The sequence below is a fragment of the Gossypium arboreum genome, chromosome 10 (genome assembly GCF_025698485.1).
Source record: "Gossypium arboreum isolate Shixiya-1 chromosome 10, ASM2569848v2, whole genome shotgun sequence".
Lineage (NCBI taxonomy): Eukaryota > Viridiplantae > Streptophyta > Magnoliopsida > Malvales > Malvaceae > Gossypium > Gossypium arboreum.
Window position 1 is genome coordinate 114,019,290 of NC_069079.1, and position 15,252 is coordinate 114,034,541.

Here is a 15,252-nt window from a genome sequence, read left to right on the forward strand (position 1 = left end):
TCACCCATTGTTAATTTTCATTAAAAAAAAAAGTAATGTTGTACCTTAATTCAAATGGTTAATAGCTAAATTAGTCCTTGAGCTATAGTTAAAAATTATTTTGATATTAAATTTTTTAACAATAATTGTAATTTTTAAATATTTAAAATAAATAAATGATTCATATAAAAATCATTTACAACATGAAAAACAAAAAAATTGCATCTAATTTTTCATATCCAATCTCATAAAAAATCATAGCATTTGAACTTTTACAGAAACTTTCAAACTAAATTCCATTTGCTTTCCATCGTTGATGAACACCTTCAATCAAGTCAACAACTTCACGTTGTTTAACCCCGAAATTGATTTGCCAATTTTATTTTGTTTTATTTTGTTCTCAAAGTCCTAAGATCCCTAACAAAATATATCTCAATGCAAGATTTGGATTCCACTATTAGATTGATTATTGCTATTCGAGTTTTCAAGAACACAATTTGGGCTTGCAACATTGTTTTCATTCTTGAGAATCGTAAAAACTTCAACCATCAATGACCTATTTGTAAGATTTTCCTAATAATTATGAAAAAAAGAAAGGAAAAAAATTAAGAAAAAAGAGAGCGATAGAAGAGCAAAATATTCTATTATATTGTTTGGTTCTTTGATAAATTTCAATTTTTGGAATTTGAAATTTTTCTTTTAATTTATATTACGCAACACCCTACTTCTTTTCTAAATTCATAATTTCTTTTCTAGTTACTATTTCAATTTTGTAATTTTGGATTTTAAAATTTATAATATAAGGTACTTTTCTTCTTCTCCAAACTCATTATTTCCTTTGTCAAATTTCAAGTCAAGAGATTACTTTCAGTTGTAAATAAAACACACACACACATATATATATATATATATATATATATATATATAAATATATATTATTTTTAATGATTTGAAAAGAGCGGAGCTGATGCTGATCCACATGAAAAGAGAAAAAAAAGGTAAAGAAAGATGAAAATGAAGAAAGCATAAAACAACAAAGCAAATAAAAAAATAATCAAAATGAATGAGTACTTAATTTTTTTTTTTGTAAAAGTTCAACAATTATGATTTTGATGATTTTGGATATGAAAAAATTAGCTGAAAATTTTTTATTTTTTCATGTGGCAACTGATTTTTATATGAATTATTTTATTTATTTTAAGACTTTTTAAAATTTTTTTACAATAATTGTTAAGAAAAATTTTAAAATATCAAAATATTTTTTAATTATAGTTTAGGGATCAAATTAGTTATTAATCCTTTGAATTAAAGTGTAGTGTTATTTTCTAAACTGAAGTTAACTGCCAAGTGACAAGCATGTAACAATTTAATAACATTAAATGTAACTTTTGAAAGTTGAGTGATCGAAATGTAATTTTAAATAAAGTTTAGGGATAGATGATGCAGTTTACCCTTAAACTTTTCAATATAAAAAAAAAAAAAGTTTAGAACTTTTCAAAAAACTGAATTTGGCAAAAGCGTGGAAAATTCAAAATCAAAGGCCCAAAGGGAATTGTGTGTAGAGGAAACACCTTTGAGCCCACCGTCCATTTCCCACCAGTTTGCGCCCCATTGTTCTCTTCAGAGTTCAGATTCTGCCTCGACGATTTCGTTTTCATATTTCAACAATTATGCCAGGTTTGCGCCCTTGAATTTCCTTCACTCTTTTGTTACTTGCTACAAGCTGCAAAACCCAACATGCCTTGTTGTATTTCTTTTGAAGAAAAAGATGGTCAAGGCTGGTTAATGCCAAAACGAAGATGAACTTTTATAGTTTATTTGTTTTTCTTGAAAAGGGTATGCCAAAGTCTCGTGCTTACTTTCTTCCTATTGGGTATATTTGGTGAAAAAAATGGTTGGAATTGAATAGAACTAATATTTGGTTACTAGGAAGGTTGAGTTGGAATAAAGAGTGAATTTTTTTATTAGTGGAAGTAATTTGGGAGTGCTAGGGAAAACACTCAGATTCCTGTTGTTGAATTATAGCAGGTGAATTGCTGATGGAGACTTCAATATCTAGTTCAATTGAAACGGGCTTAGTTTATGTATCTGAACTTGGGAAACGAGATTCTTTATGTGACTGGATGCCTGGAAATGGAAATTGGCAGGTATCTCCTAAATTGAATGATACTTGTCAGAGTGGATGCAAAGAGGCTGAGTATTCATGCCCTCCTTTGCCAAGATCTGGTTCTCAACACTCATCGATGAGTGTTCTGTCTGAAGTTCCTGTGCCTGCTTTTGTTTTCAGTAGGAGGAAGAAACGGCAAGGCAGCAGCGGCAGTGGTTCTGCTTCTGTTGTCAACTGTTGTGCGGAGGCCCCAGTGAATTCAAAGAGAAGTGGGGCTTGTCTTTCTGTTGTCAGCTCTGATGCTTTTTCAGTGGCAACATTGGAGCGAAATGAATTTTCTCATGGGGAACATAGAAATGTAGCTGTTGGAGATACCGTGATGCCTCTTGCATGCAATAGAGAGCCTCACGGTTTAAAGTATGAATCTGCTAATGGATGTTCTGCCATGGACGACCGTAGTTCTGATGATGTACATAAAACTGTTATGCTGAAAACCATAGATGTGGATAGTATAAATGATAGTTGTTCATCATCGAAGTCAAATATGGATACTTTATTAGCTTCCACAAAACGTGAGATGGATGAAAATGGTGAGTGCACCTCCTCTAGTGTAATAGGTGCTGAAGTTTTAAGGGAAGATGAAAAAGGTATGTGCCTCCCTGTACTTCAGAAGCCGGAGAATGTTGAGGAAGTTGGGCCATCTAGGCCTCGTGCTATTGAGGAAATTGGTACTAGTGGGGGTAGTAGTTGTTCTAGGTTATGCAAAATTTGTGACCGTTTGGGAACAGCACAAAAGATGCTAATTTGTGATAATTGTGAAGAGGCATTTCATGTACGTTGCTGCAGACAGAAGATAAAGAAACCACCGGTTGATGAGTGGTATTGTATGTCGTGTATGAAACAGAAGCGAATAGTGCTGAAGAAGACTCTTGCAAGAAGGTCTTCTAGTATCACTGGTGGAATGGGCAAAGAAAGAGATGTATCATCTAAATGGGAAGTCAGTCCAATAGAATTAATGTTGAGAGATGCTGAGCCTTATACAACTAGTGTTCGAATTGGCAAGGGTTTTCAAGCAGAAGTTCCTGACTGGTCAGGTCCAATTGATATGTATGTTCCATGAACTATTTATTTTTTAATTAATTGTCTATATGGAATGCATTACTTTATAGGCTCTCTAATTGGGTGCATAGGAAAACATAGATATGAATGATGCTCTTTTCTATTTGAGGTTTTATTTATGTTATGTTCCCAAATGTTTATAACTACGTTGTCCTTTGTGACATATGAAAATCTGTCTGAAGCACAAGGTAGTCAAAAGTACTATTTGATGCTTATAATATATGAGGAGCTTAAAGGAGAGCTTGCTAATAGGTTATATTGATTATAAACAATTATCTATTTTGTAAGAAAAATCCTAGGCATAGATTCTGTCTTGACCTAGAGACAAGACATAAAATTTGACTTTAGTAGCAGGCTAATTGCATTGACCTTGAAGAAACCAATGCCAACTATCTTTCTTTCTATTACACTGATAGGCTTTCTTTGATCACTTGTCATGTTTCCCATCTAATTGATGTATATTTCACACATGGAAAAAGAAATTCCACTTTTCATCATAGAACAGATCACCACTAAGTTGATGTCATCTTGCCTAAGTGTCTTTCTTTACTGAAGAAGTCAGAATCTAGAATTCCAATTTATGAAATTTAGCTAGGAACTGTTATGGTGTCCAATATAATATATAGGTAGACTAATCTTCTCATTAACCTTCCTTCTCGAAGATGTTTTATAAGTTCTTTCCAAGGCTCTTTTAATGAGTTAAAAGTATATTCTGATAGAAAGCGCACTGCTTTAACCACCGCTTTATTTTGGAATCCTGCATACATTTCATAATCAGTGGGTGAAATAGAATTGATAATTTTCAGCTTAGGGAAAGTTAGTCTTTTTGAAAAATATAGGTGCTATTGAGTGCTTTCTCGATCCACAAGTGTTGTCCTTCATAAATAGTTTCTTGTTATACTATGCAGTGATGTTGATACCATTGGCGAACCCCTAAACTTGGATCCTTCAGAATATACTTATTACCACGTAAGGCTTTGATATATGTCTAGGTTAACATTGCCATTTTGCAGACAAGTAACAGTATGGTTTGAGGGGAATTGACATGTCTTTCTTTGTAGGAAAAGAATTCAAACAAATCATCTAAATTAAGCTTAAAAGGGAACTGGCTTCAATGCCAAGAATTCGTAGCAGGCAAAGGAGGCAGTAAAGGAACCATCTGTGGAAAGTGGCGCAGGTATAGTCTGTTCGCTTCAATATTTTTCTTTCTTTCTTGCCATTTATGTTAGCACAAGTTGATATTTTTGAAAACTCATGGCATTTTTTTTGTATGGAACAACAATCAGTTTATTTCTGATTAACTTGGAGATGAATTATTATGAAACTTAGAATGATATCAGTTCTTTATGTCTGAAAGCTTGAACGCTGGACAAAGGGAGCCATATCCTGAACTGAACATGTTGCATTATGATAAATGTTGATACCATTGATCCTCTAGTTGAAAATGGCAAAAAATTGTCAACGTACGAAGAATGAACTCGAATAGAATTCAGACAAGGATATATGTCCATATATCACTCTCCTTTTCATTATCATACGCTTAATGGTTAGTAGATGATACTATTTCTCATAGTAAAAGTTGAAATTAAGGAGATGGAAGTTCTGCATACCTTATTTCATATCAGTTTAACTGGTCAACTGTACATGCCTAATATATTGTTGATAATGATGATTTTGGATAAAGATGATTAAATTGTTCTGAAGAGCCAGAAGAATTCAGTTCAAAATTGCCAACTTACTAAGAATGAATCTTGATGGCTCAGCATAGCACATTTCTTGTCAGATGATTGGTCAATGCTGTACACTTAAGATATTGTTGATAATGATAATTGTGGATAAAGAAGATGAAATTGTGCTAAAGAGCTAGAGGAATTTGGTTCAAACTACATACTAGGCATTACATAGATGAGCTATCGATATTTTCTACTTCATTGCTAGTAACTTAACATGCTTATAAGTTTAAAGTCTCTTTCTTGGTGTTCTTTTCTCCTTGTATCACTCATGCAAGATTTTTAACATTTTAAGTTCTTGCTTTATAGGGCTCCGCTTTTTGAAGTCCAAACTGATGATTGGGAGTGCTTCTGCTCTGTGCAATGGGATCCATCCCATGCTGATTGTTCTGTACCTCAGGTGATAACCCTTTTAGCGTCTTTAATTTTCCTATGTCCTTTGCTCTGGATTGCTACCTTCAGGTTATGGTACCTGACTTAGGAATTTATATTATTATGGGATATCTTCATGGAGCAGTAATCGGTTTAGAACTTTTTTTGGTTCTTCCTGATATGGAAAACTAGTCTGGGTCTGGGACTCAATCCAAAATGTTTCATTGGATGCTCAAACTTAAAGGTTGATCATGTTTGATGTGTCATCAATTTGCAGCTATTTTAATGCAACTCTTTTTTTCACTGTAGATGTCTATACAAGACTCAAATATAATGCCTCACCATCTTAAAAAATCTTTGGTTGTAGTCCATTGATCTGTCTGAAACAGAATCTGCTGTTTCGTATAAGTGGTAGTTTTATATGAAGTGCATGGCATATTGACTGCAACCACTTCTTTACCCCTCTCTTCTTATCACACTGATTCCCTGGTCAAGGTTTTACAACTATGGTATATGCTCCCTATTGTGTCTGGCTCTTTTATAATAAACATATAACTCGAGAAAAAAAATTCAATTTTAGTCTGTCATAATTGTTACAAGTCCGACATTTTACTCTAATCAAACTTGCTGTATTTATTCTACCAGGAGCTGGAAACCGATCAAGTTTTGAAGCAACTCAAGTATATTGAGTTGGTATGTACCATTGTGCTCATTTACTTCACTAATTACTCAATGCAGTTTGTTTTTTTTTGTTGTTGTTGTACTCAATATTTGAATATCAAATAATGCTGGAAGGAGGGTTACAGAAGCCTTGAGCTATGTTTGCAATTTGGGGCTAGCCCAAGGGATAAGAGTGGAGTGTGGTTGTGGTAAAGATCATAGGTTTGAGGCTACTTGTTGCAGAAACCAAGAGGAGTCATTTAGGAGACAGCATGGAATTTATGTTAATTAAACTATTAGATATGGGGGATTTAGAATTAATAGTTGTTCTAAGGAGACTACAGAACCTCTGAAACTAGGCTACTTGTTGAAAGGGATTGTACTTCTGTTTTAGTCTCATAATTTTCCTTTTGCCTAAAGTATAAATAGCAAGTTGAAAGATTCAGTTTAAGATTATTCAAGTTTGGGAGTTTGGACTAAAAGTAGTTGTACTGGTTTAGTAGAATTGATGCCATCATCGGTTAAGTTTTGAGTTTGCTGATCCTAACTATTATTTTTCAGTTGGACCATTTCATTTATTAGTAATTGGTTGTAGGCTGGATTCTTACAAGTTATTAGAGCTCGTGTTGTTTGTTGCCTAGTTTGTTACAATTCCTTCTTTTTTTTCCTTGTATCTGTTATCTATGTGGAAGGCCTCATCTAGTTGACTTGTTATTATCGTCTCTTAGATGATGTGTTGTAATCTCACATTAGTCAAATATGAAGCTTGCTGTAGCTGTTATCCGAGGTGTAGCCTTTTGACCTATTACTAATTGATTTTAGGTTGAATCATTAGCGCCTAAGAAATAAGAACTAAATTCACACAGTAACTCTCAAGAGCCACTCCTTTAAAATCCCTGCTTATTTATTTTGTAGGTTGAACTTAGTCTCTCCATAATATGCACCATAAAACCCTGTAGAACTGCAAATATTAAAAACTGTACGAAATGCCAAATTTGTTAATTTGTTCTCTTTTCACAGAGAAAATGGAAGAAAAAAGAAAGAAACTCCCGCAGCAAGTTAGATTTTGTCCTTGACATTAGGATCATGTATGCCCAAAGGATCTGTATTTTACAGAGAAACGAGGCTTGGATGGGTGAAACAAAAACTTGGGGTGGAATAAAATGTGATTTTATTCTACCAAATTTCTCGGACAACTGTTATTTAATTGTGTTGTTATTAATTCATTATTTATATGGCTTTGGACATGCCTTGAGCCTAGAATCAAAGCACTCTTACTTCTTGCATAGGACATTATAGGAATTCAGGATAGTTCTAAAACTCTGTAGTCTTTAATTTGTTTTAGTTGCTTAGGAGGCGATTTTAACATTTCACATCCTTTGCAGTTGAGTCCTCGACAATCAGCTAAACGGCAAAAATTGAATCAGACCAAAAACTGCACTCCACAAAATGGTGAGGATGAAACAAGAAATGCACAAAGTTAGGTTGCCTGGCGGTAGTAAATTTTTACGGATTACCTGTACACCTTACCTTCACAAGATATTGTACATTTAGTAGTCATTACAAACCGATGGTCGCAGTTTTGCAACTAGATAATTCTTCCTTCAGCAGTTGAACTCACTTCCTATTGTACTGTATTGAAGAGAATCATCAATTAAGAGTAGCATTTTGGGCATTGTCTTCATTCTTCAATTTCAATTCTCTAATTGTTTTGATGTATGATATATATAGTTTGCATTGTTAGAATTGAATATATCTACTTCCTCATTAAAGTAGAAATGAAAACATTAATTGCTGCACATATCATTTATCACGAACATAATACCTTTTCCTACCACTCACCATCTTTTCAATATATATATTTATACTTGTAATCCTAGTGGAGATATCTCTAAGGCTTTACTCTCCAGTTCAATACAACCCTCATTGAATTCTATGGTTTCTCTTTTGTAGACATATTTACTTGATGCCCAAAGAAAGGCCCCTAAGTTAAGGGTTGATATGACCAAAAGGAACCCATAGTAGTAATCTAAATGAGAGTCATTCAAGTTGTCACCAATCCAGCTTTTGCCATTTCCTCTGCCTGTAATTTTATCCACCACTGTTACTAAAAAGCTGTTTAAGAAGTTCCCAACACCAATTCCACTGGTGAAAAATGTTGTCCCTAGGCTTTGCATGTCTTCTGGTGACTGGTCATAGAAAAATTCTAGCAGTCCAATGGCATTAAACACATCAGCAATCCCTAGCAGTACATATTGAGGCAACAGGCAGAATATGCTCATCGGGACAGTTTCCTTAGGTCCCATGATGTGATGCATTCTTATGGCATGCATTCTTCGAACCTCGACTGCGTATGCTATAGCAATGGCGGCAATTTGGATGACAAATCCAATGCCGAGCCTTTGAAGAAGGGTTATTCCTCTAGGATTTCCGGTTTTTCGACGCATGAATGGTACAAAATAGCGGTCGTACATTGGTACGGAGAGGAGCATGGAGAATGTGACAAAGCTCCCAAGTGAAGCTGCTGGGATTTGAAAGCTTGAACCTAAGCTTCTGTCCATGGTGGTGCCTTGTTTCACAAATAATGTGTTTATTTGAGCCCATATTGTGCTGGGGATTAAGGTTACTAGCCATATTAAAAGCATTCCAAGAACAAGCTTGGTTCCTTCCACTTGAGTTACAGTGCAAGGTGGCTTACTTGAGTTGCCATCTTTCACTGCTGCCTTGTCCAAGAATCTGCAAACACAAATGAATGAAAACGCCATCAAAATAAGATGATTTCATAGGCCATGTTAACTTATTGCATTGCAATGCAATTACGGAATCCACCACACTTTCCACAACTCATTTGTCTGGTTTTGTTGATAAATCCATGTGGTGGGGCCAGCTGGGCGCACCATTTCACTGTAATGTTAACCCCCCCACCCATATTCATCAGAAACCAACTTGGTCCCTCCACCCTCAACAGATTATGGCCATTGATCGTTAAAGGTATCTAAAAAGGAGTGCTAAAACAATTTCACGTGGAAGGAATTTATTAACCAAATGGCCATCAAATTCTGCACAATAAGCCCCACTTTGGCATTTGGCACTGGAGATTTTCTAGCTCTGCATATGAATTCATTGTTTTAAGTCGAATATTCGGTAGTTACATTATGCCTGGTCTTTTTTAAAGTCAAGTCAGGTTAGACCCCAAATGTGAAAAAACTCTTTTGACAACTATTTTCTCGGTTTATAAAACTTGAAACTGAGATCTTACTTAAGGGATACCGAGTTGCTTACTACGGGGTCTAACAACATTGGTAGCTATGTACATGACTTTGCAGGCCCCATTGCACCTGTTTCTGGCACCATGGATTTAAAGCACTTTGCACTTTGGAATCTTGTACTAATTCAAACTGACCATGCACTTAAACAGATTCCATGCTTTTTTGTTTTATGTTATCTCATAACAGTGGAAAATTTGATACTACAGTTGAATGTTACAGTGGGAAAACTCACCTGAAAATAGGAGTGTAATGGACTTGCCTTTTCCCACTGTTGATGTACTGTTGAGGCCCATGTTCATGAAGCTGAGATGGGTGGTTAGGGACCTGAAGTTTTCGATTCCAAAAGGCGATAATGGGGACTTGAATAAGGTCCCTAGCAGGACTTTTAGTCTTCTTCACTTTGTGTCTGTAAATTGGGGTCCCAAGATAAAACACAAAGAGTGAGAAGAGGAGACCAACTGTTGGGATGCCATAGCCAAGTCCCCAACCCAAGTTTTCTTGAATGTAAACAAGGGCAAGAGTGGCAACCAAGGCACCCAAGAAAGAGCTAAACATCCACCAATTGAAGAAGGAGACTTTGTGCTCCTTTTCTTGGGGATTGAAATCATCAAACTGGTCTGCCCCAAAGGTTGATATGTTGGGTTTTGTTCCCCCTGCTCCTATGGCTATGGTGTAAAGTGATGTATAGAAAAACACTATTTGTAGAGTTGAGGCCTTGTTACAAATACCATCTGTGCAAGTCGGCCTCAGTGATTTCATTGAAACTGTTGTTGTCAGCAATATCATTCCCTGTTTCACATTTCACCATGACATTAATCAACTGAGTTAAATGCATCAATGCAACGTATTTTAAAATGAAAGAAATTAAAGGGAAAAGTAAAAAACTCATGTTCACAAGTATTAAATAATGCACCATTCATTGTTAATGAGTACATGCAAGTCAAATCAAGTTCCCTCTAGCACTAGGAACAATTTTCTGTACTTATCAAATGAATACAAATTAATTCATGTCGGTTCTCATTCTAATGGTCAATTATTCAATGAATTTAAATACTAGAATAGAATAGTGTCCTAATATTAAGAGCAAAAAGAAAAAGAAGACAAGACGGAATCTTCTATTGTGGCTGTAATGAAAATCATTTATGCTTTGTTGGAGAACAAATTATAAAGCAGTGGCTAATATGAATGTTAGTGAAGGCTAGTCAATAACTTAGTATTCATTGGACCCACAATAACTAACAAAAAGATGACTGAACCCAATTTGCCTTCTGATAGTAGGTATCTAGAAATATGGTCCAAACAAATGGTACGACCTCCTTGGTGGATGAAGATATAGTGAATATAAACCTCATCATTAGCTAAGATACATTTTGGATTTATGTGACCTTGGAGAGTGCCTTTCTGATCAGAGTCAAACATGGTTTTAATCGTCACCGGCTCAAGTGGTGTTTACTATGATTGGAGATGTAAGGAATATTATCATGATGAATTGGAATGAATATCGAAGAGGGAAAGAAATGAAATAATTGGTGATTTACCACGACATAGATGAGAGATGAAACGGTGAAAGTCCAGAAACGACCCAAGTAAGTATCTGCAATGTATGCTCCGATAATTGGTGTAATCCAGACCGATCCTGACCAGTTATTCACATTTCTAACAGATGAAACTGTATCTTCATGAAGTTGGGTGGTCAAGTAGTTCACTAAGTTTGAAGCTATTCCATAGAAAGCCATCCTTTCAAATGCTTCATATCCTGTTCACACATAAACATTACGTATTAGACTTCAAGCAGAATACACGACTGAAGAAACATAAAATCAAATACCATAAGAACATTTCATTTTTGTGGTAATTTTCTGTCAAGAATAAAACTTAGTCACCAGACAACAGCTATTGACGAATCTACTTTTGTATGATAAACTGTTTGGCAAGGAAATGCAAATGAGCAAACAAGGGGAAAATACTAGTTGAAAATAGGATCAGGTTTATCGTGCTTGCAGACATAATGGATTCTATGATAATCCACTATGAAATGAACTAAGTTAGAAGGGAAAAGGGTGACGGTTTCTTACCAACAAGGAAAGCACAGGCTCTCCATTTTCCAGTTTTAGAGGCAAGCACGGGACGGCCACGAAGATCAACAGTGCCATCTTGGGTATAACCTTTGGTTTCCATTAGATTAGAGAAGCTATAGAGGAATGGTGGAAGCAGTGAAGCAAGATAATAATAATAAGACGAAGAAGACGACTTGGTTCAGCTTATTATAAGCAAAAGGTATAGTGAAAGCTTTCACTCGCTCTAATTTCTAAACACACAACGTCAAAGCCTGCCCTTTATATAGAAAGCTGGGTTATGGTTTACAAAATATAAAATATTTTTATCTATATTAAATTTAACATTTAAAATTTTGAGTTAATTTTACTTTTCATATTTATTTTATAGTTTATATTAATGGTTCATAATTGTTCTTTTCAATAACGTTGTTTTCAAAATTGAATTATATCTTTTTCGTGTTTTACCATTAGATGTTCATTAGATCACAATATATTACGAATGAATGTACATATTAATTAATTATTTGATAAATATTTTTATTTTAGGTACTTAATGTATGTAACCATTATAAAAATAATTAAAATATACAAAACATGATAATAAAAATAACAAAGCAACATTAAAGTAATTCTACAATGTTAAAAAAAAATTATTTGCACAACTTTAAAAGATGAAGATGTTGTAAACCCATACTTTTTACTATTTTAGCTTATTTTTTATGTATATAAAATTGATATAAATAAATTTATATTATCAATGCATTAAATAATATTATTTTGAAACTTAAAATAAATTAGGATAATTTACATTAGTAGCCACTAAACTATGGTTTTTTTGGTCACCTAATTATTTAAAGTTACAAAATAGTCACCCAATTATTAATAAATTTTTTAGTCATCTAACTTTGAAAAGTTACAAAATGGTCACTCAACTATTCAATTTTTTCTTTTTTGTCACCAACTTACTAATGTAAAACCAAAAACCCAAAATAATAATAATTAATAATATATATAATAATTTATATAGAAAATAGAGTTTAGGTTTTATCTTTTAAAATTTTAAAATTATATTTATTTTAATTTATAGATTAAATATTATATTGAGGATATTATATTGTATTTATTAATTTTGTTATTAAATTATTATTCTAATGTTAATTTAATAATCTTTTTAAAAAAATATCAATTTAATAATAAATATTATTTTTGTCTATGCAAAAGTTTAATAGTAAATATTATTTTCCTTACTCTTGGTACGTAGTAGGGTGAAGTAAGAAAATATTTTTAGGGCGAAATTAAATTGTAATTTTATGATAGTAAAAGTGCAATTTCAAAATTTTAATAGTCTATATCTTTATAATTTTAAAGGATTAAATTAAAATTTATCATTTTTAGGGGCAACGTATAATTTTACTGTACTAATTTAAAATTTTAAAAATCTTAAAAGGCCTAAATGAAAAATTTTCTATTTTAAGGGGCCCCGCCCTAAATTCATACAGTATATAATAACTTTAAAACTCGTGACTTGAACTTACTCTAATAGATACCTTAATAAATTAATTTTTTTCTAAACTTTTATATATATATATATATATATATATATATATATATCATAGATTTCTATATATAAAGGTAATACTAATAAAAGGAGATGCATCAACATTCAATGATTAGGTATTTTTATTCAGTAGCAAAAATCACTAAGAAAAAGTTTAAAATTTCATTTTATTTTAATTTAGATTTTAATTATGATTTGAAGTTAATAATAAATGTTAATTTTGTTACTTGAAAAGTTTTTTAAATTTGTGTTTATATATTTATACTTTTTATTAACGTTTTTATTCAATTAGCGTCATTCATCAAATCGGACTTCAATCTAGTTAAAAATTACCAAAAACTATTTTATTTGCTAAGTAAGTTATATAATTATTTGAATATTTTTGTATCTTTATATTTTTATAAATCAATAAAAATTATTCATAATGAAATTTGAACCAAAGATACCATGCATATAAAACATTTTCATTTACCATTTGAACTAAATCAAATTTTTGTTTTTATACTGAAACTTTAATAAATATATTTGTTATATATATTTTTATAAAATTCTGTATCTATAATATTTATTAAACTTTTTATTGTGTTGGTGTTATTCACCAATCGGGTCTCAACTCGTTAGGGACTACTAAAAATCATTTAATTTGCAAAGCAAGTTACATAATTATGTGGATATTTTTGTCTTTATATATTTTTATAAATCAATAAATATTTATCAATAATGAGATTAGAAATAGGGACACAATGCATATTATGTTGGATAAAACATGTTAGCGAACAAATATAATTATAAATATTTATATTAAATACAATATCTAAATAAATAATATAAACAAATATTTATATTTATGTAAAACACCATATTTAAAATAAAATAAATTAAATAAATATTTATATTTATATTTATTTAAAACATCAGATTTGAAAACAATTAAATAAACAAGATTTTTTGAGAAAACGAGAAATGGAATAAGGGAATCGAGTTTTACTAGATGTTGAGGCCTGTTTTCACAGTTTCTTTAAGACAGATTCGACCGCTCCTATGGTACTTGGAGAAATGTTGGTCGTCTGTCTCCCAGGTTACAACAACAAATTGATCGCGGCAGTAGTACCTCTGCAGTGATTAACAAACAAACGTTGTCTTCTTCTATTACCGAAACATTTGAAAATTTGGAGAGAAACAGAAAAGTGTTTTTTAGGGTGAAATAAATTCGTTGTGTGTCTCTAAAGCTTTTATAGGCATTCAATATAATAAAGCTACAAATCTGCATTAAAGGAGCCTTTAAATCAATTTGAATAAAATCAAATCAAATAGAAAATTAATCTGATTGGAATAAAATCAAATCGATATATTTGTCCTTTTAAAACAAATTTTGTATAATATTGCCAAGAAAAATAAAATACGTATATTAGACTAAAATATCCACAAGTCTTGATATTTTGCGTTGCCCATGTTATGCAAGTCACCCCGAACTCTAATAGATTTAGCTTTGCACCCTTTTTTGTGTAAGGGAAATCATTAGTTTAGTCATTCAATAATTAACAAGTTGATTTATATATATATACAAGTTCCACACTTGATTCCAAATCAATGTGAAACTAATGCTTTTCATTTTCCTCAACATAATTCACGAGTAGCTTACTTTGAGTATCAATTTCTCATTCATTATTCCAGCATTTTGAGCATATGATATACTGTTGTAAAGGTCTCATGGATTAGAATATAAAAACCATAATTTTATGATTCAGCTCTCTGCCTTTACCAATCGAGAATATGCCTCAAAGTTTCCAAAAATTATATTTTTTTCAACATATTAAACATTTTTATTTACCATTTGAACTAAAACAATTTTTCAACTTTATATGAAACTTTAATAAATGTATTTTTATGTAAATTTTGTATATTAAGATTCTAATTTTTCATTTTAACATCGTATATATTTCACATGTTACTATTAATTAGTTCTAAACAATACTTTTTATCATTTATTGTATCTTGTTTTTAAACACACGTCCGTGTTTTAAATACGTGATTTCCATACATATACGCGTGTGATAAGATTTCTAGTAAAAATAATGTTGTTGATTTAGTGTCACAAATTAACTCGACACCAATTTAGGATTAATGCCAAAACAATGATAAACTATATTCATTTAGTATTCCTAATATGATGTGTTTTTGTGTTTAAATTTCATTTTTCTTACAATTTAATCTTTTTTTCATTTTAATATTGAACATATTTCATATGTTACTATTAATTAGTTCCAAACGATACTTTTTATTATTTATTATATGTTGTTTTTAAACACACGTCTTTTTATTATTTATTATATGTTGTTTTTAAACACAAGTCTTTGTCCTAAATACGTGATTTCCACATGTATATAGTTGTGATAATATT

The 15,252-nt window shown here is 31.9% G+C and overlaps 2 protein-coding genes across 3 annotated transcripts; one reads left to right on the top strand and one right to left on the bottom strand.

The window, feature by feature from the left end:
• The first annotated feature begins 1,483 nt into the window (after positions 1-1,483).
• Positions 1,484-7,642, top strand: LOC108487389 (uncharacterized). Of its 2 annotated transcripts, none has more exons than XM_017791720.2 (7): positions 1,484-1,656; positions 2,005-3,193; positions 4,114-4,174; positions 4,267-4,382; positions 5,245-5,335; positions 5,953-6,000; positions 7,353-7,642. In XM_017791720.2, exons 1-7 carry the CDS (start codon positions 1,650-1,652, stop codon positions 7,449-7,451), a joined length of 1,611 nt encoding a protein of 536 aa, XP_017647209.1. In that variant the 5' UTR covers positions 1,484-1,649; the 3' UTR covers positions 7,452-7,642. The 2 variants fall into 2 exon arrangements, with proteins under 2 accessions (XP_017647209.1, XP_017647210.1); XM_017791721.2 differs by having other exon boundaries at positions 2,008-3,193.
• A 131-nt stretch (positions 7,643-7,773) lies between these two features.
• LOC108488815 (protein NRT1/ PTR FAMILY 5.1-like) lies at positions 7,774-11,576 on the bottom strand. The gene is made up of 4 exons (XM_017793101.2): positions 11,312-11,576; positions 10,775-10,992; positions 9,469-10,025; positions 7,774-8,703 (listed from the first exon to the last, which is right to left on the bottom strand). Exons 1-4 carry the CDS (start codon positions 11,412-11,414, stop codon positions 7,830-7,832), a joined length of 1,752 nt encoding a protein of 583 aa, XP_017648590.1. The 5' UTR covers positions 11,415-11,576; the 3' UTR covers positions 7,774-7,829.
• Positions 11,577-15,252: the final 3,676 nt, after the last annotated feature.

Bases quoted from the DNA above. Each gene is read 5' to 3' on its own strand.
- LOC108488815 (XM_017793101.2), bottom strand. From the start codon at position 11,414: ATGGAAACCAAAGGTTATACCCAAGATGGCACTGTTGATCTTCGTGGC. The intron at 10,993-11,311 runs GTAAGAAACCGT...ATGTGTGAACAG, and splicing joins AGCCTGTGCTTTCCTTGTTG to GATATGAAGCATTTGAAAGG. The intron at 8,704-9,468 runs GTGAGTTTTCCC...TTGTGTTTGCAG, and splicing joins CATTACACTCCTATTTTCAG to ATTCTTGGACAAGGCAGCAG.
- LOC108487389 (XM_017791720.2), top strand. The intron at 5,336-5,952 runs GTGATAACCCTT...TTATTCTACCAG, and splicing joins CTGATTGTTCTGTACCTCAG to GAGCTGGAAACCGATCAAGT. The intron at 6,001-7,352 runs GTATGTACCATT...CATCCTTTGCAG, and splicing joins AACTCAAGTATATTGAGTTG to TTGAGTCCTCGACAATCAGC.